The 22736-nt window shown below is 46.7% G+C and overlaps 2 protein-coding genes across 2 annotated transcripts in view; one reads left to right on the top strand and one right to left on the bottom strand.

Moving 5' to 3' along the window:
- The window catches only part of sycp2l (synaptonemal complex protein 2-like), a 163268-nt gene that overhangs the window by 126436 nt on the left and 14096 nt on the right, over nucleotides 1-22736 (top strand). Inside the window, exons 28-29 of the mRNA XM_060900082.1 lie at nucleotides 17372-17430; nucleotides 17519-17600. Of these exons, the coding sequence (XP_060756065.1) occupies nucleotides 17372-17430; nucleotides 17519-17600 (141 nt within the window). The remainder of the gene's footprint in view (nucleotides 1-17371; nucleotides 17431-17518; nucleotides 17601-22736) is intronic.
- Nucleotides 3491-4676, bottom strand: LOC132867933 (leucine carboxyl methyltransferase 1-like). Its single transcript, XM_060900898.1, has one exon. The coding sequence runs from the start codon at nucleotides 4587-4589 to the stop codon at nucleotides 3612-3614; it is 978 nt and encodes a 325-aa protein (XP_060756881.1). The 5' UTR covers nucleotides 4590-4676; the 3' UTR covers nucleotides 3491-3611.

Here is a 22736-nt window from a genome sequence, read left to right as displayed (position 1 = left end):
AAATCCCCAGCAATGATTTGTACTTCCTCAGGATGAGCTTGCTGCTGTCTATGAACAATGTCATGTAGGTAGGCGAGAGCTATGCTAACATGAACATTTGTCTCGTCTCGTCTCGTCTCGTCTCGTCTTCTTCCGCTTTATCCGGGACCGGGTCGCGGAGGCAGCAGTCTAAGCAGGGAAGCCCAAACTTCCCTTTCCCCAGACACCTCGGCCAGCTCCTCGGGAAGAACACCGAGGCGTTCCCAGGCCAGCCGAGAGACATAGTCCCTCCAGCGTGTCCTGGGTCTTCCCCGGGGCCTCCTCCCGGGGGGACATGCCTGGAACACCTCCCCAGGGAGGCGTCCAGGAGGCATCCGAAAAAGATGCCCGAGCCACCTCAGCTGGTTCCTCTCGATGTGGAGCAGCAGCGGCTCTACTCCGAGCTCCTCCCGAGTGACTGTGCTTCTCACCCTATCTCTAAGGGAGCGCCCAGCCACCCTGCGAAGGAAACTCATTTCGGCCGCTTGTATCCGCGATCTTGTTCTTTCGGTCATTACCCAAAGCTCATGACCATAGGTGAGAGTCGGAACGTAGATCGACCGGTAAATTGAGAGCTTCGCCTTTTGGCTCAGCTCCTTCTTCACCACAACGGACCGGTAAAGCGACCGCATCACTGCGGAGGCTGCACCGATCCGCCTGTCGATCTCACGCTCCATCCTTCCCTCACTCGTGAACAAGATCCCGAGATACTTAAACTCCTCCACTTGAGGCAGAACTTCTCCACCAACCTGGAGAGGGCAAGCCACCCTTTTCCGGTCGAGAACCATGGCCTCGGACTTGGAGGTGCTGATTCTCATCCCAGCCGCTTCACACTCGACTGCAAACCGCCCCAGTGCATGCTGAAGGTCCTGGTTTGAAGAAGCCAACAGGACAACATCATCCGCAAAAAGCAGAGATGAAATCCTGTGGTTCCCAAACAGGATTCCTTCTGGCCCCTGGCTGCGCCTAGAAATTCTGTCCATAAAAATTATGAACAGAACCGGTGACAAAGGGCAGCCCTGCCGGAGTCCAACATGCACTGGGAACAGGTCTGACTTACTGCCGGCAATGCGAACCAGACTCCTGCTCCGTTCGTACAGGGACCGGACAGCCCTTAGCAAAGAGCCCCGAACCCCATACTCCCGAAGCACCCCCCACAGAATACTACGGGGGACACGGTCGAATGCCTTCTCCAGATCCACAAAGCACATGTGGACTGGTTGGGCAAACTCCCATGAACCCTCGAGCACCCTATGAAGGGTATAGAGCTGGTCCAGTGTTCCGCGACCAGGACGAAAACCGCATTGTTCCTCCTGGATCCGAGGTTCGACTATTGGTCGAATTCTCCTCTCCAGTACCCTGGAGTAAACCTTCCCTGGGAGGCTGAGAAGTGTGATTCCCCTATAATTGGGGCACACTCTCCGGTCCCCTTTCTTAAAAAGAGGGACCACCACCCCAGTCTGCCACTCCAGAGGCACTGTCCCTGACCGCCACGCGATGTTGCAGAGGCGTGTCAACCAAGACAGCCCCACAACATCCAGAGACTTGAGATACTCAGGGCGGATCTCATCCACCCCCGGTGCCTTGCCACCGAGGAGCTTGCAAACCACCTCAGTGACTTCGGCTTGGGTAATGGACGAGTCCACCTCTGAGTCATCAGCCTCAGTCTCCTCAGTGGAAGACATGACGGTGGGATTGAGGAGATCCTCAAAGTATTCCTTCCACCGCCCGACAATGTCCCCAGTCGAGGTCAACAGCTCCCCACCCGCACCGTAAACAGTGTTGGCAGAGTACTGCTTCCCCCTCCTGAGGCGCCGGACGGTTTGCCAGAATTTCTTCGAGGCCGACCGATAGTCCTTCTCCATGGCCTCCCCGAACTCCTCCCAGTTCCGAGTTTTTGCCTCCGCAACTGCCCGAGCTGCAGCACGCCTGGCCTGCCGATACCCGTCAGCTGCCTCGGGAGTCCTGGAGGTTAACATGGCCCGATAGGACTCCTTCTTCAGCTTGACGGCATCCCTTACTTCTGGTGTCCACCACCGGGTTCGGGGATTGCCGCCACGACAGGCACCGGAGACCTTGCGGCCACAGCTCTGAACAGCTGCGTCCACAATGGAGGTAGAGAACATGGTCCACTCAGACTCAATGTCCCCCGCCTCCCTCGGAAGCTGGGAAAAGCTCTCCCGGAGGTGGGAGTTGAAGACCTCCCCGACAGAGTGCTCGGCCAGACGTTCCCAGCAGACCCTCACCATACGTTTGGGCCTGCCAGGTCTGTCCAGCTTCCTCCTCCGCCAGCGGATCCAACTCACCACCAGGTGGTGATCAGTTGACAGCTCAGCCCCTCTCTTCACCCGAGTGTCCAAGACATAGGGCCGGAGATCAGATGAAACGACTACAAAGTCGATCATTGACCTCCGACCTAAGGTGTCCTGGTGCCACGTGCACTTATGGACACCCCTATGCTCGAACATGGTGTTCGTTATGGACAAACCGTGACTAGCACAGAAGTCCAATAACAAAACACCACTCGGGTTCAGATCGGGGAGGCCGTTCCTCCCAACCACGCCCCTCCAGGTGTCACTGTCATCTCCCACGTGAGCATTGAAGTCCCCCAGTAACACAATGGAGTCCCCAGTCTGAGCACTCCTCAGTACCTCTCCCAGGGACTCCAAGAAGGCCGGATACTCTATACTGCTATTTGGGCCATAGGCACAAACAACAGCAAGAGCCCTCTCCCCAATCCGAAGGCGCAGCGAGGCGACCCTCTCGTTCACTGGGGTAAACTCCAACACATGGCGGCTGAGCTGGGGAGCTATAAGCAAGCCCACACCAGCCCGCCGCCGCTCACCACGGGCGACTCCAGAGAAGTGGAGAGTCCAGCCCCTCTCGAGGAGCTGGGTTCCAGAGCCCAAGCTGTGCGTGGAGGTGAGCCCGACTATCTCTAGCCGGTACCTCTCAACCTCCCGCACAAGCTCAGGCTCTTTCCCCCCCAGCGAAGTGACATTCCATGTCCCAACAGCTAGCCGCTGTGTCCGGGGATCAGGTCGTCGAGGCCCCTGCCTTCGACTGCCACCCAATCCACATTGCACCAGTCCCCTACTGCTACCTCTGTGGGTGGTGGACCCACAGGAGGTCGGGCCCACGTCAGCTCTTCGGGCTGAGCCCGGCCGGGCCCCATGGGCAAAGGCCCGGCCACCAAGCGCTCGCATACGAGCCCCAACCCCGGGCCTGGCTCCAGGGTGGGGCCCCGGCTGCGTCATCCCGGGCGACGTCACGGTCCTCGGATTTCTCTCCATAGGGGTTTTGGTGAACTGCTCTTAGTCTGGCCTGTCACCTAGGACCTGTCTGCCTTGGGAAACCCTGACAGGGGCATAATGCCCCCGACAACATAGCTCCTAGGATCATTCAAGCACACAAACCCCTCCACCACAATAAGGTGGCAGTTCAAGGAGGGGTTTTTTTTTTTTTTTTTTTTTTGGTCTCATCATTTATTTTATTGACGTCACAAAGGGAAAAATAAGTTGAAATGACTTCCTCCAATTCATCCTGACCTTGGCACAAAGGCTTCCAGTCCTCCCAACAAGTCGCAGTGAAACTTAAAACCCAATTTGTGAAATGCCTAGACTGAGTGTATCCTTCACTGCCCAGCAGATACTGTAGTGCTGAAGAAGCTGCTGGAGCAGCTCTTTTTCATCTAAAAACTCCAGTCGTTCAATCCTGCTTATGTCTTCCTGAGGAAGCAGGCTATAGACTGCCATCATATCCAGTGCATTCACACTCTCCCATCCTGTAGACAGGAAGCGTTCTTTCTGAGAATCCAATGACTGGCACACATCCACTCCAGCCAGATTACACTGCCGTCTCTGCAGATTCTCAATCATGACCTGCCCAAAGCGGTCAGCCATGTTCACCTGCTCATAGTTGATGAACATGGCAGTATGGAAGGTGTGTGCAACCCAGTGCACCAGTTTGGATGATTGCTCTGGGGTCATGTACACCAGCACACATTCAGAAACAAAGAACGTTGGCAATTCTGTATTTATGTTGAATTTTCTGAGTTTTTCCTCTAAACCTGGCAGGTCTCGGAGGTCAGCACCTATGATACAGTATCTGTCTGAGTCCAGGTTGTGACCATCTAATAAGAGTGAATCAGCTGAATGGGTCTCAATCAAGGGCTTTGACAAAGGAGGTTTTGTCTTGATATGGTGTATCTTCCTGGCAACAATCATAGGGAAGTCAACTTCAAAGTACTTTTTCGGCAAAGCATTCTCAGCCTTCAGTCTCCAGAAAGTGGTGTCCAGTCCTGCGCCAAGATTCACCACCTGGCAGTCACACTGAGTCTTTTTAAGAAATGCATCAAGCAGGTGGTTCACTCCTTGGACACGGGCATAATAGCCTCGGTTAATCTCAGGTGCCTTGCGTTCACCTGTCTGACGCACAAAATACTGTATGTAAGGGTCGGTCCAGTATCCTTTACTTGTTGCAAACCTTTTGCATGTCGACGCGTCGTCGCATGTTGCTCTGACAGCTTCATCAGCGGTGTCAGAATCAGTGAAAGGCGTTTTGGACGCCATGAACACTTACTAAATCACAGGTTAATCAGAATTATTGCTTTTTATTTACATGTGACACCCACACGGCAGTTCACACATACTGTACACTGTATGAACATTTGGTGGAATATAAACAGCAGTAATGAGCACCACCGTCAGCTCTCTGGGCAGATAAAAGGGTCTGCAAATGACTGTCATTGCTTCTATGTCAGGAGAGCAATGGGTGTGTGTGATCTTACTGTTTGTACACCAGTCATTGTGAACATATACACACAGTCCCCCTCCTCTACTCTTACTGGAGTCTCTGTTTCTGTTGTAGTGATGAGCGGTGCAGCCCACTAGCTGTACTGTAGCATCTGGGATCAGTTGATGTAGCCAGGTCTCCGTGATGATCAGCACACAGCAATCACGAACGGAGGGATTTACTGCAAAATGTAATTCCAGCTCACTGATCTTGTGATTGACGGATCTTGCATTGGTCAAGATGATGTTGGGTAATGGGGGTTTGAATGGCTGCTTCCTTAGCCTGGCTAGCAGGCCCATTGACTGTAATGGATGGGAGACTCCACAGTACAACCCAGGTGAGTATGGTTGTCAACCAAGGACATAAGGATCCCACAATGATGCAAAAAAACTCAGTGCAAAGTACATTGGCCCTTTCAAGATTTTACAGTGCATCAATGTCACCTACAAGCTAGACCTGCCCCAACACAAGTGCCTCTCAGTCATTCCACGTATCATGCCTGAAACCAGCTATCCTTGGTCCCTTCGGCACCAAAATACATTCCACTTCACCCCCTGCACCTCTCACCCTTGATGGACAGCCCATCTACATCGTCTACAAGATCTTCAACTCTAACTGCAAAAGGGACAACCTTGAATATCTGGTAGACTGGGAGGTCTACAGTGGTGCTTGAAAGTTTGTGAACTCTTTAGAATTGTCTATATTTCTGCATAAATATGACCTAAAACATCAGATTTTCACACAAGTCCTAAAAGTAGATAAAGAGAACCCAGTTAAACAAATGAGACAAAAATATTATTCTTGGTCATTTATTTACTGAGGAAAATGATCCAATATTACATTATCTGTGAGTGGCAAAAGTATGTGAACTTTTGCTTTCATTATCTGGTGTTGTGCAGCAATAACTGCAACTGAATGTTTCCGTTAACTGTTGATCAGTCCTGCACACCGGCTTGGAGGAATTTTAGCCCATTCCTCTGTACAGAACAGCTTCAACTCTGGGATGTTTGTGGGTTTCCTCACATGAACTGCTCACTTCAGGTCCTTCTACAACATTTCGATTGGATTAAGGTCAGGACTTTGACTTGGTCATTCCAAAACATTGACTTTTATTCTTCTTTAACCATTCTTTGGTGGAATGACTTGTGTGCTTAGGGTCGTTGTCTTGCTGCATGGCCCACCTTCTCTTGAGATTCAGTTCATGAACAGATGTCCTGACATTTTCCTTTAGAATTCGCCTGTATAATTCAGAATTCATTGATGGAACAATGATGGCAAGTCGTCCTGGCCCAGATGCAGCAAAACTGGCCCAAACCATGATACTACCACCATTCTGTTTCACTGATGGGATAAGGTTCTTTTGCTGGAATGCAGTGTTTTCCTTTCTCCAAACATAATGCTTCTCATTTGAACCAAAAAGTTCTATTTTGGTGTCATCCATCCACAAAACATTTTTCTGGCTTGTCCACATGATCTTTAGCAAACTGCAGATGAGCAGCAATATTCTTTTTGGAGAGCAGTGGCTTTCTCCTTGCAACCCTGTCATGCACACCATTGTTGTTCAGTGTTCTCCTGGTAGTAGACTCATGAACATTTAACATTTAGCCAATGTGAGAGAGGCCTTCAGTTGCTTAGAAGTTACCCTGGGGTCCATTGTGACCTCACTGACTATATTACACACCTTGCTCTTGGAGTGATCTTTGTTGGTCGACCACTCCTGGGGAGGGTAACAATGGTCTTGAATTTCCTCCATTTGTATACAATCTGTCTGACTGTGGATTGGTGGAGTCCAAACTCTTTAGAAATTGTTTTGTAACCTTTTCCAGCCTGATGAGCATCAACAGCTCTTTTTCTGAGGTCCTCAGAAATCTCCTTTGTTTGTGCCATGATACACTTCCACAAACATGTGTTGTGAAGATCAGACTTTGATAGATCTCTGTTCTTTAAATAAAACAGGGTGCCCACTCACGCCTGATTTGTCATTCCATTGATTGAAAATGCCTGACTCTAATTTCACCTTCAAATTAACTGCTAATCCTAGAGGTTCACATACTTTTGCCACTCACAGATATGTAATACTGGATCATTTTCCTCAATAAATAAATGACCAAGTATAATATTTTTGTCTCATTTGTTTAACTGGGTACTCTTTTTATCTAATTTTAGGACTTGTGTGAAAATCTGATGATGTTTTAGATCATATTTATGCAGAAATATAGAAAATTCTAAAGGGTTCACAAACTTTCAAGCACCACTGTATGATCCCAAGGAATGCAGTTGCGTCCCAGCTATGGACATTTTAGACCCTCTGCTCTGTTGGGACTTTCAGGCCAAGTATCCTGATAAACTAGGCCCTCGCCCTCAGGGCTGCCCAAAAAGTATTGCTCCCGGAGTGAGCTCCTCAGGTGTGTGGGTGGGGCGGTTGTCATGGATGGGTAACTGCTTGGTGTTTGTGGGTGGCCATGTTTGAAGGACAACCACCACCACCACTACACTGCACTGCATCACTTTCAGTCTCCAGAGTTCTAATCAATCACACCTGTTCCTGATCAGAGCCACAGTATTCAAGGACTCTCAGTTCAGATTCTCATTGTGAAGTAAACACTAAGGGTTCCCATGCCTGACTTGACCAAGCCATTATTGTTCATGCTGATTACTTGGTTATTGACTCAGTTTGTATTTGGATTATCGCTTATCGTCTTGACATTTGACAATTTGTCTGTTCCTTGCCTGACCACTGCCTGTTTACTGACTCTGCCTTTGCTTCTTGATTTGGATTGGTCTGCCAGCTTGCCTTCAATAAACACTCTATTACTTTTACATCCATCTGTCACCTGTATACCTGACAACTAAAATTTATGGTTTTACACTGTTAATGAAAAATCCAGCATGAACTTTTAAAGTACTTTCACAGTATTTTACAGTTAACTGAAATATATTATAGCTTGTTCCTTTACTGTATTTTACAGTTGATTTGTTTTAATGCCCTTTTTAGTTTGTATTTTTTTACGTGCGTTTTAATAAAACTTTTTTTTTTATTTAATCTTAATACTGGCTTAGCAGGCTATACACAAGAATAGTCACATTGCATAGGATTAAATACATTTTTCTTAAGAAAAGGATATAATAGACCTTACTGTTTCAGTCTTCCTGTCAGTAAACCTGATGTCAACATGAACTGCAAACATGGACATTCAAGACTACAATCCCCAAGACTCACAGCACCCTCTGTCTTCTGAATATTAACTACAGCTGACACTCATTTCCTCAATTAGCCCCTCTCCTATAATAAACCTCTCTCACACTCCACTGTAATGTGAAGTATCGTTCTGTATCTACCCGGTTCATACCAAGCCTTGTATTTCTCTATCTGTCTTTCTAGTTTCTGACCTTTGCTAGCCTTCCTTCATTTACGCTATTTGTCTCATCTCCTCTGTTTGCTGATCGACTGACCCTCGCTTGTTTCCTGACCTCTTGATTCTTGTCTATCATTTTGGCTTCGTCGACAGTCTGGTTCCCTGCTCTCCTCTGCATTTACATCTGTAAGTACCTGTACTCTGACAGGATAGTCATGGATATAGCGGAAGAAGTGAAGCGGACTGCTTTGAATGCTCAGGGTTCTCCCAGTAGGTGACATCAACAGATGCTAGCGGACCTCAACATCTGCCTAACGCAGCTGACCACCGTGATGTCACAGGCCCTCCTACCGTGCTCTGAGTCTCTTCCTAGCCCCATGCTACAACTCCCTGCACATGAGAAGTTTACTGGAGATGCCCTTGCTTATAAGGGTTTCTTGCTTCAATGCTCTATGTATTTCGCCACCATGCCAAATCTCTCCGATAAGCATAAAATCGCTAAATTCCTCTCTTTTCTCTCTGGCAAAGTGCTATGCTGGGCAAGCACAGTATGAGGCAAAGACCAAGAACAAACCACATTGTATGAGCAGTGCCCACGGCCCCGCTGCAAAGCATGCTTGGCATTAGGTCCATTGACGGAGGACTAATAGGACTCTGTCTCGTCACTTCACGAACCACACCACTTCACCTCCAAATACCCTCTTTAACACCACTGTGTTAAAGAGGGTATTTGACCATGAACCAGAAGGTATTGAAATTGGTGAAAGTTTGCTTACCATCATGCAGGGTTCTCGAAGTATGGTGGAATATGCTCTTGACTTCAGAACCCTGGCAGCAGCTAGTGGATGAAACAAGCCCTCTTTGAAGGCTGTCTTCCATCAGGGTCTACGTCCTGCTATTCTCAGCGAGCTAGTGTGCCGAGACGAACAACTCACGCTGGACTCGCTGATCGATTTGGTCATCCGGCTTGACCATCTGTTGACTCTCAGCCCTTCCATCCAGGAAGGTGTTCAGCCTATCACAGCTACTGAAGACCGCTCTCCCATGGAGGTTTCATGCACCAGGCTGTCACGTTCTGAGTGCAAGAGACGGAGGAAGGAGGGGTTGTGTTTCTACTGCAGGAGCTCCAAACCTCAGCTCAACCACTGTCCTGTGCAGCTCTAGCAGAAGGTTCTACACACGGAGTCTGGTGAGAAAATTTGCATCCATGTCTTTCAAAATCCCGGTATTATTGAAGTTGACCGATTCCACACACATCCTGTGTGCCTTCATTGATTCAGAGGCAGAAGGAAACTTTATCAGCCATTCCATTGTGCAGAAACTCAACTTGCCCACGGTCCCATTGTAAAGCATGCTTGGCATTAGGTCCATTGACGGAGGACCAATAGGACTCTGTCTCGTCACTTCACGGACCACACCACTTCACCTCCAAGTAGGCATTCTGCATTCAGAGCAAATCTTGCTATGTGTCAAATACAGTAAGTCACGACCTTATTCTTGGCTATTCATGGCAACAGCTTCACGATCCTTTGATCTCCTGGCAGAGCAAGGAAATTCTTCAGTGGTCTATGTTAGGACTAGGACTGTTTTGGCCTCTAGAGGCTGCTGTTATTTCCTTTTCGTGTCATGTTTATTTTGGCCTCTAGAGGCCGCCACTGTTCCTGTGTTTTGTGTTTGTGTTAATTGCCTGTTTAGTCCTAATTATCTTCACCTGTGTTCAATTTAGTTTGTGTATTTATACCCCCTGAGTTCAGTCCTCTTGTCACGGAGTCTTTGTGCTGTTATGTTTATCTCCAGTTTCCTCTGTACCGTGTTCTTTATTTTGCATTTTGCTTTTCTTTTGGACCTAGTAGTTACTGTGTTTTTGGATCTTCTGAGCTTTGGTATTTTTGCCTTTTCTTTTCTGTTGTTTTGGCTTTTGTTTTGTACTTTGGGATTTTTTTATTTTTTCCCTTATATCTTCTGAGCGTTTTTGTATTTTTACTTTTTGGATATTTTTTGTACATATTGTAAATAAACCTTTTTGATACTTTTTCTACTTCCGCCTCACGCCTCTGCATTTGAGTCATCCCCCTGGTGGCCCAGTAGGGGTTTGCTGGATTATCACACCAACGAACCAGGTTCGAATCCCAGCAAAACCCTAACAGAAAGACTCCTTCATGACCGACTCAGCAGAGGCTGCTTCAACTGTCTACCCGGCCAACCTTCAGGGAATTATGGCAGCTTTGACACGCTTCGGAGCGACCATAGATGCTCATGGATGTACGCTCACCAGCCAACGTGAGGCCCTTGCTCGCCACGAGGAACTGCTTCAGCAAATTGGGAAAACCCTGGCACAGCTGACATCTCTGCCTGCATCTCCTGATCCAGCTCCTGCTCCTGTGCCTCCTGCCATGCTGCCCTCTTCACCTCATGAACCCAGCCTTCCTGCACCATAGAGGTACGACGGCAAGCACAGTGAGTGCCGAGAGTTCCTTACCCAGTGTCAACTCACCTTTGAGCTTCAGCCTACCACCTACACTACGGACCGCCGCAAGATTGCCTTTGTGATCACCTTATTAGCTGGTAAGGCGTGAGCCTGGGCTACTGCTATCTGGCAAAGACAGGGACCTGAGTGCCTTGATTTCCAGCTGTTTTCTGAAGAGATGCTTCGGGTCTTCGATCAGGCAGACATCAGTACCAACGCAGCCCGAAAGCTCATGTCCATCCGGCAAGGAGGAAGCGTCGCAGATTACGCCATCTCGTTCCGGACGCTCGCAGCAGTAAGTGGATGGAATGAGACTGCCCTGGTGTCAGCCTTCCACCATGGTCTGTCTGACCCCATCAAGGATGGTCTGGCCTCTATTGGATGCCCAAGTGACCTCGAAACCCTCATCTCACATGCTATTCATCTGGACAACAGGATGAGAGAACACCACCAAGCCTTGAGCCCCCCAGCCTCCCTACCTCTACCTGGAGACCGTCTACCTCCTTCAGTGATTGTCCAGAACCCATGCAAGTGGGTCGTACTCGCCTCTCCGCATCTGAGAGGGAGCGCAGAAGGAGGGACAAGTGCTGCATCTACTGTGGCAAGCCTGGTCACTTCCGAGCATCATGTCCCGAACTCTTGGGAACTCTTGGGGCGGCTGGACCGCCCCGTCCAGCCGAGGGAGGGTTGTGACGGGGCCTACCCTCTCTCCCGGACTCCCTGGCCAAGGAATCTACATCCCGGTCTCCATCTCCTGGGGTGAGTCTGTCCACTCTTGTCAAGCTTTGTTAGACTCAGGGGCGGCTGGGAACTTTATGGATATTCACTTCGCCCAAAGCATCAATATTCCGACTGCACCTCTTGAAGTCCCACTGTCTGTGTCTGCCCTTGATGGCCAAGCGTTAGGTGATGGAAGAGTCACCCAAGTTACTTCTCCAGTCTTCCTCCAGTCTCAAGGTCACAAGGAAGAAATATCCCTGCACCTGATTCCTTCACTTGAGTTCCCAGTTATTCTAGGCCTTCCTTGGCTTACTCGCCACAACCCTCACATAGACTGGGTAACAAGTCAGGTTGTGGAATGGGGCCCTGCATGCCATGCCTCTTGTCTGCTCTCTAGCTCTCCTGTGTCTCCTGCCGAGCCCCCTGATCTCACCGAGTTATCTCAAGTTCCCACAGAGTACTGGGATCTCAAGGAGGTATTCAGCAAGAGCAGGGCCGCCGTTCTTCCTCCGCACCGGGCCTACGACTGTGCCATCGACTTGCTCCCTGGGACTACCCCTCCTCGTGGCAGACTGTTTTCCCTCTCTCAGCCAGAATGCAAGGCCATGGAGGAATACCTCAAAGACGCCCTGGTCTCTGGGTTCATTCGACCCTCCACCTCACCTGCTGGTGCCGGCTTCTTCTTTGTTGGCAAGAAGGATGGGGGGGGGCGCTGACCATGTATTGACTACAGGGGCCTGAACAAGATCACTGTGCGCAACCGATATCCCCTTCCGCTGATGTCCACTGCTTTCGACCTGCTCCAAGGCGCCACCGTCTTCACCAAGTTGGACCTACGGAACGCATACCACCTCATCCGTATCCGACAGGGAGACGAGTGGAAGACTGCCTTTAACACCCCGTCTGGGCACTACGAATACCAGGTGATGCCCTTCGGACTCACCAACGCACCAGCTGTTTTTCAGGCCCTAATCAATGACATCTTAAGGGACATGATTAACCTGTACGTTTTTGTCTACCTCGACGACATCCTTATCTTTTCCAAGACTGTGCAGGAGCACCGCCACCATGTCTGCCAGGTTCTCCAGAGGCTGCTACAGAACAATCTGTTCGCCAAGGCCCAGAAATGCGAATTTCATGTTCCCGAGGTCTCCTTTCTGGGATTTATTGTACGGACAGGCCAACTCCAAATGGACCCTGCCAAGACCCTGGACGTCCGGGACTGGCCTACTCCCAAGTCTGTTAAGGAGGTTCAGCGGTTCTTAGGATTCGCTAACTTCTACCGCAAGTTCATCAGGAACCTCAGTTCTGTAGTAGCACCCATGTCAGACCTCACCAAAGGGACAGGTGGATCTTATGTCTGGTCTGCTCAGGCGGAAAAGGCGTTCAAAGACCTCAAGGACCGCTTCTGCACGGCACCCATTCTGGTCCTCCCGGACACCTCCCAACCATTCATCGTGGAGGTGACAGTGGTGTCGGACAGTGGTGTCGGCACGGTGCTCTCTCAACGTTCGGAAGGAAAGCTGCACCCCTGCGCTTACTTCTCCCACCGCCTGAGTCCTGCGGAGTCCCGGTACGATGTGGGGGATCAAGAACTGCTAGCGGTCAAACTGGCCCTTGAGGAGTGGAGGCACTGGCTGGAGGGAGCGCAACATCCATTCCTGGTTTGGATTGACCACAAGAACCTGGAGTACTTCCAGCAAGCCAAGAGACTGAACCCTCGACAGGCTAGGTGGGCCCTGTTTTTCAGTCGGTTTGACTTCACCCTCTCGTACCGCCCCGGCTCCAAGAACACCAAACCTGACGCACTGTCCAGGCTGTTCTCTGCCACTAACAGGGAGAGTGAAGTCGGGCCTATTATTCCTGTGTCCCGGATTGTGGCCCCTGTCCGCTGGGGTATTGAGGAGGCTGTCCGACGAGCCCAACGCCAGGACCCCGGTCCTGGGACGGGGCCACTGGGCCTCTTGTACGTCCCACATCAAGCCCGGGCCAAGGTCCTCCAGTGGGGTCACTCTTCCCCTCTCACCGCCCACCCGGGAGCTCGGAGGACCCTGGACTTCCTGAAAAGACGCTTCTGGTGGCCTAACATGGAGAAGGAAGTAAGGTCATTTGTCCTGTCCTGTGAGGTTTGCACCAGAACCAAGAACCCACGACAGCGTCCCCAGGGTCTCCTGCATCCTCTGACCATTCCCTGGCGTCCCTGGTCCCACGTGGCAGTCGACTTCATCACGGGTCTCCCTGAGTCACAAGGTAACACGGTCATTTTGGTCATAGTTGACATTCTCCAAGGCCTGCCGCTTCATACCACTGTGCAAACTCCCCTCTGCTCTTGAAACAGCGAAACTTATGTTTAATCATGTCTTCTGAGTCTTTGGTCTTCCACAGGACATCGTCTCAGACCAAGGGCCCCAGTTCTCCTCCCGAGTGTGGCACGGGTTCTGCAAGGTCATCGGAGCCACTGCCAGTCTCTCCTCTGGGTTTCACCCACAGTCCCAGACGGAGAGGCTCAACCAGGACCTGGAAACCACCCTGCGAGGCCTGGCTATGGATAACCCGACATCGTGGAGCACCTGGCTGCCATGGGCAGAGTACGCCCACAACACCCTGCAGTCATTGGCCACCAAGCTGTCGCCATTCCAGTGCCAATTCGGGTTCCAGCCACCTCTGTTCCCGGACCAGGAGGAGGACGCGGGGGTGCCCTTGGTCAACCAATATGTGAGACGGTGTCGCAAGACCTGGAGCAAGGTCAGGAAGACCCTCATATAGACCTCCAGAACCAACCAGACTCAGGCCAACCACCATAGAAGACCTGCACACGCTTTCCGCCCTGGGCAGCGGGTTTGGCTGTCCACTAAGGACCTTCCGCTGCGGGTGGAGAACCGCAAGCTTGCTCCTCGCTACATTGGCCCCTTCAAGGTGGTGCGCAGGGTGAACCCTGTCTCCTACCGGCTCCAGTTGCCCCGGACTCTGAGGATCAACCCCACTTTCCATGTTTCCCTGTTGCGGCCCGTACTGACGTCTACGTATGCCCCTGCCCCTAGGAACCCCCCACCCCCCGCATCTTCCAGGGTCAGATTGTGTTCACTGTGCATCGCCTGCTTGACTTCCTCCGGGTCCGCGGCGGGTTGCAATATCTGGTGGACTGGGAGGGCTATGGTCCTGAGGAGCGCTGCTGGGTTCCTGCTCGGGATGTCCTAGATAAAGAACTGTGTCGGGACTTCCATTCGGCCCATCCGGATCGCCCTGGGATCGCTCCTGGGGGGGGGGGTCCTGTTAGGACTAGGACTGTTTTGGTCTCTAGAGGCCGCTGTTATTTCCTTTTCATGTCATGTTTATTTTGGTCTCTAGAGGCCGCCACTGTTCCTGTGTTTTGTGTTTGTGTTAATTGCCTGTTTAGTCCTGATTATCTTCACCTGTGTTCAATTTAGTTTGTGTATTTATACCCCCTGAGTTCAGTCCTCTTGTCACGGAGTCTTTGTGCTGTTATGTTTATCTCCAGTTTCCTCTGTACCGTGTTCTTTATTTTGCATTTTGCTTTTCTTTTGGACCTAGTAGTTACTGTGTTTTTGGATCTTCTGAGCTTTGGTATTTTTGCCTATTCTTTTCTGTTGTTTTGGCTTTTGTTTTGTACTTTGGGATTTTTTTTATTTTTTCCCTTATATCTTCTGAGCGTTTTTGTATTTTTACTTTTTGGATATTTTTGGTACATATTGTAAGTAAACCTTTTTGGTACTTTTTCTACTTCCGCCTCACGCCTCTGCATTTGAGTCATCCCCCTGGTGGCCCAGTGGGGGGTTGCTGGATTATCACACCAACGAACCAGGTTCGAATCCCAGCAAAACCCTAATAGTCTACAACTTGTTTCACTAACTGTATCTCTTGTCTACAAGTTAAGCTCTCCTCCAAGCACAGAATGCAAGCCATCTTTGTAAGTGAAGAACAGAGCTAAATGACTGGTTGGAAAAAAATCATGTAATTACAACGTGAGAAAATCCACAGCTTCTTATTGCCCTTTTTATTTTAAAATAAAGTTGCACATGTACACAGATCTGACAAGAAAACATCCTTGCAAGCTAAGCAGACTTGACTGTTATGGTCCAACAAACAGTAACCTTGCTCTGTAATGTCAGGGAAACATGCCAAAAATCAACTTAAATACAACTGAACAGTTTGATTGAAATAATGCACAAAATACTCATGAGGTCAAATAATGTGTTCTGCATTATGGCCTTTACTACACTATCAACATGTCATCAAGCAGTCTCATGCCAATTCTATACAACTTTGAGAAACATTTGCACAGGTTTGAAGAAACAGTAAGTTACCGCAAAGCAAATCTTCAGCACTTAATTTCTGGTCCAGTTGTTATCTTGAAAATAACTTTTGCCTTACATTTTGAATCTGAACTGCTGAATTACCACCTGATAACCAGCATGCATTGAAGTCTTTTATGTTAAATGGATGAAGTAACATTCATTGACTATCAAAGGTTTACTGTCAATGATTGATACTGTCAATGAGCTTTTTTTTAATTTTATTTTCTCTTTTCTTTTTTTTCCCCGTGTGTTTGTGTAGTTTGATGTTTTGAGTGTTTTTGTCCGCTGGTGGTGGTGTAGCTCTGGACCCAGTTTTGGGTGTCTATTCTCTTCAGCCCTTGGTTCGCTGTGGGTGATGCCTGTGCTCCCGGCTGTGGACTGCAGTGAGCTCGTTGCTCATTTTGACATCGTGGTTGTCCAGCGCTCTGTGCTTTTAATGCTTGACATGGTGTTCCGGGCGATGTTGCTCGGTGGCGTCACGGCGGCTGTGCAGGAGGTTTGGGACATACCAGCGCTCTGCATGGCGGTGCTTCTGTGCTCGCTTTGTGGATCCATGGCGTGTTGTTTGAGTGCTGTTGCTGGCGGCATCACGGTGGCTGTGCTGGTGGTGTGGGACTAGTTTTCGTGCCCCTTTTGGTGGGACTGTGGCTGCTACACCACTGGAATGACATCCTGACCCCTATTTGGTGGACTTTTTTTTTTTTTTTTCCTCCTTCTTCTGCTTATAATTGTAAGGCGACCTTGGGTTTTTAGAAAGGCGCTATATAAGTTGAACTTATTATTTCATGAATTCACTGGCAAAATGTGTCCACACATTAACGTAGACGTAGAAATTAAAATGAGCTCCTGTGTTCTATGATTAATAGCCTATTAAATTCTAGCTAATGTTAGCTGCTGAATCCTTCACATCGACATGCACATATTCAATAATAAAAGCAAACCAGAAACATCACTAATGGAATTTGAAACAATTGATAGATTAAGTAAAATTGCTACCCATCAAATATTTAGTAAGATGGTTGGGGATGGATGAAAAAAAAAACGGTCCCAGCTTCAATTGTGCAGTTCAGCTTTGCTCTCCTCCAAAAATACTGCATGATACTGTCAGTTAAGATACTTTGAATGGTTGATAAGCAGTAAAGTGCTGTATTTTGGGAATACATTATAGTTCTGTTAAAAGATGGTCAATTGAGTGTAACTTAAGTTTTGTTTGCATTAACAGTAAAGTGCTGTATTTAAAAACAATGGGTTAATACTGTTGAAATCCTGATGTAAATTAGCTTCAGTCTTTTACAATGCATATGTCTGTAAAATTGGAAAGAGAAATGATGTCTGTGAAGATTCTCAGTCATCCAGGTCATAGTAAACTGTGGGTGGTAAAAGAGAGCAACTGGACTTGCTTGAAAAGCAACTCCAGTTGCTCTCTTTTACCACCCAAAGAGAAATGATCTTGCAATGATCTAGTACTAGACTTTTTAGAAGTGTTGATGAGTAGTAGCAGGAAGAAATTTCTGTACTTTTATTGAAAAATAATTAAGACGTTGCAATAATATTTAATACTGTATTCCTTGGTGTCTAAAGGAGCTGACGGTTTTTTGAGTAGTTGTTTAACAAAAGTTACTGATGTACACCATGTGTGATGCATAATGGTATTACACTTTTGAGTATCAGTGTTGTCTCTTTCCTTGTCCTCCTTCCAGGGTTTTTGGCAGTCATTGTCTGATACTGTGAGAGCATTCTGCAATAAGCAGCAAAAGAGGTAGACTAAAATATGGCATGAGTGTGATCAAAATCTTAAGTCTATATAGCTTTTCAAATCTAGTTTGTTTTATGTCTATTCTTTATAGGTTGGATTCTCTAGAGTTAAATAAAGAGGAGGTCCAAACCCACCAGAGGCAAGCAGAGGGAACAGAAACAATGCCGAGCATGGTAGGCATCACCTAATGTATGCAAATGTTCCAAAAGTTTTCACCCCTGCATTTGTGCATATCACCTAAAGTACATACAGTGGTGCTGGAAAGTTTGTGAACCCTTTAGAATTTTCTCGATTTCTGCATAAATATGACCTAAAACATCAGATTTTCACACAAGTCCTAAAAGTAGATAAAGAGAACCCAATTAAACAGATGAGACAAAAATATTATACTTGGTCATTTATTTATTGAGGAAAATGATCCAATATTACATATCTGTGAGTGGCAAAAGTATGTGAACCTCTAGGATTAGCAGTTAATTTGAAGGTGAAATTAGAGTCGGGTGTTTGCAATCAATGGGATGACAATCAGGTGTGAGTGGGCACCCTGTTTTATGTAAAGAACAGGGATCTATCAAAGTCTGATCTTCACAACACGTTTGTGGAAGTGTATCATGGCACGAACAAAGGAGATTTCTGAAGACCTCAGAAAAAGCGCTGTTGATGCTCAACAGGCTGGAAAAGGTTACAAAATCATCTCTAAAGAGTTTGGACTCCTCCAATTCACAGTCAGACAGATTGTGTGCAAATGGAGGATATTCAAGACCATTGTTACCCTCCCCAGGAGTGGTCAACCAACAAAGATCACTCCAAGAGCAAGGCGTGTAATAGTCAGCGAGGCCACAAAGGACCCCAGGGTAACTTCTAAGCAACTGAAGGCCTCTCTCACATTGGCTAATGTTAATGTTCATGAGTCCACCATCAGGGGAACACTGAACAACAATGGTGTGCATGGTAGGGTTGCAAGAAGAAAGCCACTGCTCTCCAAAAAGAACATTGCTGCTCATCTACAGTTTGCTAAAGATCATGTGGACAAGCCAGAAGGCTTCTGGAAAAATGTTTTGTGGATGGATGAGACCAAAATAGAATTTTTTGGTTTATATGAGAAGCGTTATGTTTGGAGAAAGGAAAACACTACATTCCAGCATAAGAACCTTATCCCATCTGTCAAACATGGTGGTGGTAGTATCATGGTTTGGGCCTATTTTGCTGCATCTGGGCCAGGATGGCTTGCCATCTTTGATAGAACAATGAATTCTGAATTATACCAACGAATTCTAAAAGAAAATGTCAGGACATCTGTCCATGAAATGAATCTCAAGAGAAGGTGGGTCATGCAGCATGACAACGACCCAAAGCACACAAGTCGTTCTACCAAAGAATGGTTAAAGAAGAGTAAAGTTAATGTTTTGGAATGGCCAAGTCAAAGTCCTGACCTTAATCCAATCGAAATGTAATGGAAGGACCTGAAACGAGCAGTTCATGTGAGGAAACCCACCAACATCCCAGAATTGAAGCTGTTCTGTACAGGGGAATGGGCTAAAATTCCTCCAAGCGGGTATGCAGGACTGATCAACAGTTACCAGAAATGTTTAGTTGCAGTTATTGCTGCACAAGGGGGTCACACCAGATACTGAAAGCAAGGGTTCACATACTTTTGCCGCTCACAGATATGTGATATTGGGTCATTTTCCTCAATAAATGACCAAGTACAATATTTTTGTCTCATTTGTTTAACTGGGTTCTCTTTATCTACTTTTAGGACTTGTGTGAAAATCTGATGTTGTTTTAGGTCATATTTATGCAGAAATATAGAAAATTCTAAACGGTTCACAAACTTTCAAGCACCACTGTAATGCCGCTTTTCCACTACAAACGCGGCTGAGCCGTGCCGTGCTGAGTTGAGCTAAGCGGGGCTGTTGGAGTTGCATTTCGACTACAACCGCGCTGAACCGTGCTGGCTGGAAGTGGGTGGACACATTGGGTGGAGTTTGCGAAAGTGGGTGGACGTCACGTGATGTCGTTAAACAGCGCAAACAGTGACATCAGTGACAGTGGCGGAACAAGTCAGAGCCGGGCCGGGGGCGGGGCAAATGACCGGGCCCTTTATTAAAGCTTATCATAACATCATTTTAGGCTACAAAATGTCTGCAACTGCGGTGTTTACCAATTTCAACACTACCGGGTGCAACTATGTTATTTAGTACATCAAATCCTTCAAACGAACATGTAACTCAGAAACAAAAAACATTAGGATACTGTACATGGCTCATAATAAAACATCAATAGCCTATACTGCGCACATTATTATTTGAAGGGCATACGAATGAGCGCTCAGAGGTTGCAACGGTGACAGGAAGAGTCAGAAATAAAAGGAGAGCGGTGCAAACCTCACTGTGTTTACCAATTTCAACACTACGGGGTGCAACTATGTTATTTTGTACATTAAGTCCTTCAAACGAACATGTAACTCAAACAAAAAAACATTAGGCGACATACTGTACATGGCTCATAATAAAACATCAATAGCCTACTGCGCGCATTATTTGAAGGGCATACGACGAGCCTTGCACTCCACGAACTCGTCCACGATGCTCTGTATGTCACTGATTCAGTGAGCTTTTAAGCGGTAGTCTCACGACCCGAATAGTAAACAATAAACATGGAGGACATGGAGTCGTTAGTGTTGCTGGTCTTGGTGCTGTGGCTTGTTGTCACCGACAACGCGGACAGATACTGGCAAGAGCGTATAGATGAGGCGAGGCGCATAAGGCTTCAGAAATTCTCGTAATTCGTAATTATTCTTCTTCCGGGTTTGCGGTGTTTACAGATCCCAGCGCGCTCGCGGGGCGTGTGTGGGCATGTGAGGACACTCCTCCTCACCAATCAGTGCACAGGGGAGTGTCTGCTCATGCCCCCAACCTCACTCGGCACGGCTTGGCTCGCTTCAGCCCCACTCCAAAACGGTGCGAGTTTTAGGGGCTAAGCAGGGCTGAAACGAGCTGAGTCGTGCTGGTTTTTGGTAGTCGAAACGCGAGCCGTGTCGGGCTGAAGTGAGCTGAAAAAGGGTAGTGGAAAAGGGCCATAACAGCCATTATAGGAAGAACATGGAAGCAATTTATGTGCCAAAATGTATGGAATGTTTCATTTGAACTAGGTGCATATATCATCATACTAGCTAATTAGCATGCTTCACCATGAATTAAATAATATGCAGTGAAGTTGAGTGCAAAATGAAGATGAGATTTATAGAAATAAGACAGTGTGTTAATTTTCACAGGCCCTAAAAAAATTTAAATAGTGTTATTTTCACTGTTTTGTTATTGATCCTGGCTCCTGAATTGCATTTTCCCCCCCCCCCAGTCCACCACAACTCCAGTTGCAGAGAACAGTGACTGCCAAAATGACTGGAAATTTTATCCAATGACCACAGATTCTGGCTACAAACCCTGAATATAAATGTATAACCATTATAAGCATTGCATAAGTATATTATTTGTGAATTGTATGACTTGTATTCAAAGGTATTTTTTCTATCACTTTATATGTTAAAGTGCAAATGCATTTTGTTTAAATCTTATTGCATAATGTGTGAAAGAAGCTAATGAAGACAAGCATGTTCCACTAAGTGACATTTATATTGCCTTGTTGTAATAGGCAGAAAGGTATTTTTCTTTTGACACATTTTTCACCCCTTTATTTAAAAAAAGTGATTTAAAAAGAATGCAGACTAAAAGTGTGGCAGTTAAAAAGAAAAACTTTTGGCTAGACAATTCACCTCTTGATTTGACAGCTCTTCTGTCTTGATGCATTCTGTAATGCCCCCCAACAACAACAACAAAAAAATCCAACAGGAAAAGAAGCAGTTAAGTACAATGTAACAAAGTAATTTCCTAAGTTGTCAAATGGATGAATTGGTTCATATTTGATGATCTTAAATCCAATTTGAAAGTAGTAAAATAAAGTAGTAATTGTTCATGTATATTTGTAAATGGTGCTGTCTATCATTTCACTAAAAAGAGGGAAAAACATTAGATGTGAACATCATCTAAGGAAGTTTAGCTCCTTAAATATTGTTGATTCTGTGAGCCTCCAGAGGGTCATCTAACAAAATTCAGTGGAACTAAACAAGGGTCACAACAGCAGTTAAGTTGGAAATGGAGATGTACATTTTGTGCATTGCATTTGTTTGTTTGTTTGTTTGCTTGCTTTAATAACTTTGAGTTTTGCTGCAGGTGAGGAGTGCCCCAATGACACATTTATACCATACAATATTGCCATCATAAATACCACTATTTAAAATATCACAACCATATAATTGGAATGGAGAAAGACGATAGACACTAACCATTATAGCACAAAAAGCTTTTTACAAAGCAAACTCATACCCATATAGGCCGTAAGGTGAACCCCGTTTTCGTTTCATCTCGCTCTGACGTCTCCGAACTACGAAATATTTATTTTAAAACTAAGAATGAGTACTAGAAAGTGTGGCGAAAAAAGTTCTCACCTTATAATCCTGTCAATTCCTCGCACCGAGCGATCGCGTGGTGAAGTATTTTCCTCTAAAAATGACGTGTCGGGACATCACGTGACCGGTCTGGACCAATCGCGTTGCCGATTTTTGACCACAGATCAGCTGACAGCTTGCGTAATTACAGTCACATTAATAGAAAAAGTCTCCAAAACACCCTCCAAAGTGGGTGAAATGTCTTCTAAGTCCTAAATAATGCTTTAAATACATCACTAAGACAATATTGCATATATGTGGTATATTGAAGTGTTTATATTATTATTAGAATAAAAATAATTTTTATTATCACCATTATTATAGTACAAAATATGGTGTAATGGTCTATGACTAGGACCATTCATGTATTCATTCTCTTAGGTTATTAACTATAAAAGTACTGATCAACCATAAAACAATTTGCTTGAAAAACAGACCTACAATGTTACACAGGCAGTAATGGAATAGAGTATTGACTCGTCATTGTAGGCTATACACACCATGGATTAGCCATAAAATGGCATATATAATATATAGGCAATGCGTGTGATTTCAGATCAAGATTTAAGAAATTGTGCAGGAAGGAGAAGAGTCCATAGGAATAATAATACACAATAATAATAATACAACCTATATATAATATTGCAGTTCTATTGCTCAGTTCAGAGGCACAATGGCAGGGATTCAAGTATTCACTACCTATGCAGCGGCACAGTAGAGGTAGGTAAACGCACTAGGCAGCACTATGCACCTGCAGCAGCGGCAACAAAGAAGATGCAAGACTGAGTCATCAAACATCACA

This window comes from Neoarius graeffei, chromosome 19 (genome assembly GCF_027579695.1).
Source record: "Neoarius graeffei isolate fNeoGra1 chromosome 19, fNeoGra1.pri, whole genome shotgun sequence".
In the NCBI taxonomy this organism is placed as follows: domain Eukaryota; kingdom Metazoa; phylum Chordata; class Actinopteri; order Siluriformes; family Ariidae; genus Neoarius; species Neoarius graeffei.
This window is presented reverse-complemented; position numbering and strand designations above follow the sequence as displayed.

Excerpts from the sequence above, each read along its gene's own strand:
- LOC132867933 (XM_060900898.1), bottom strand. The coding sequence starts at position 4,589 with ATGGCGTCCAAAACGCCTTTCACTGATTCTGACACCGCTGATGAAGCT.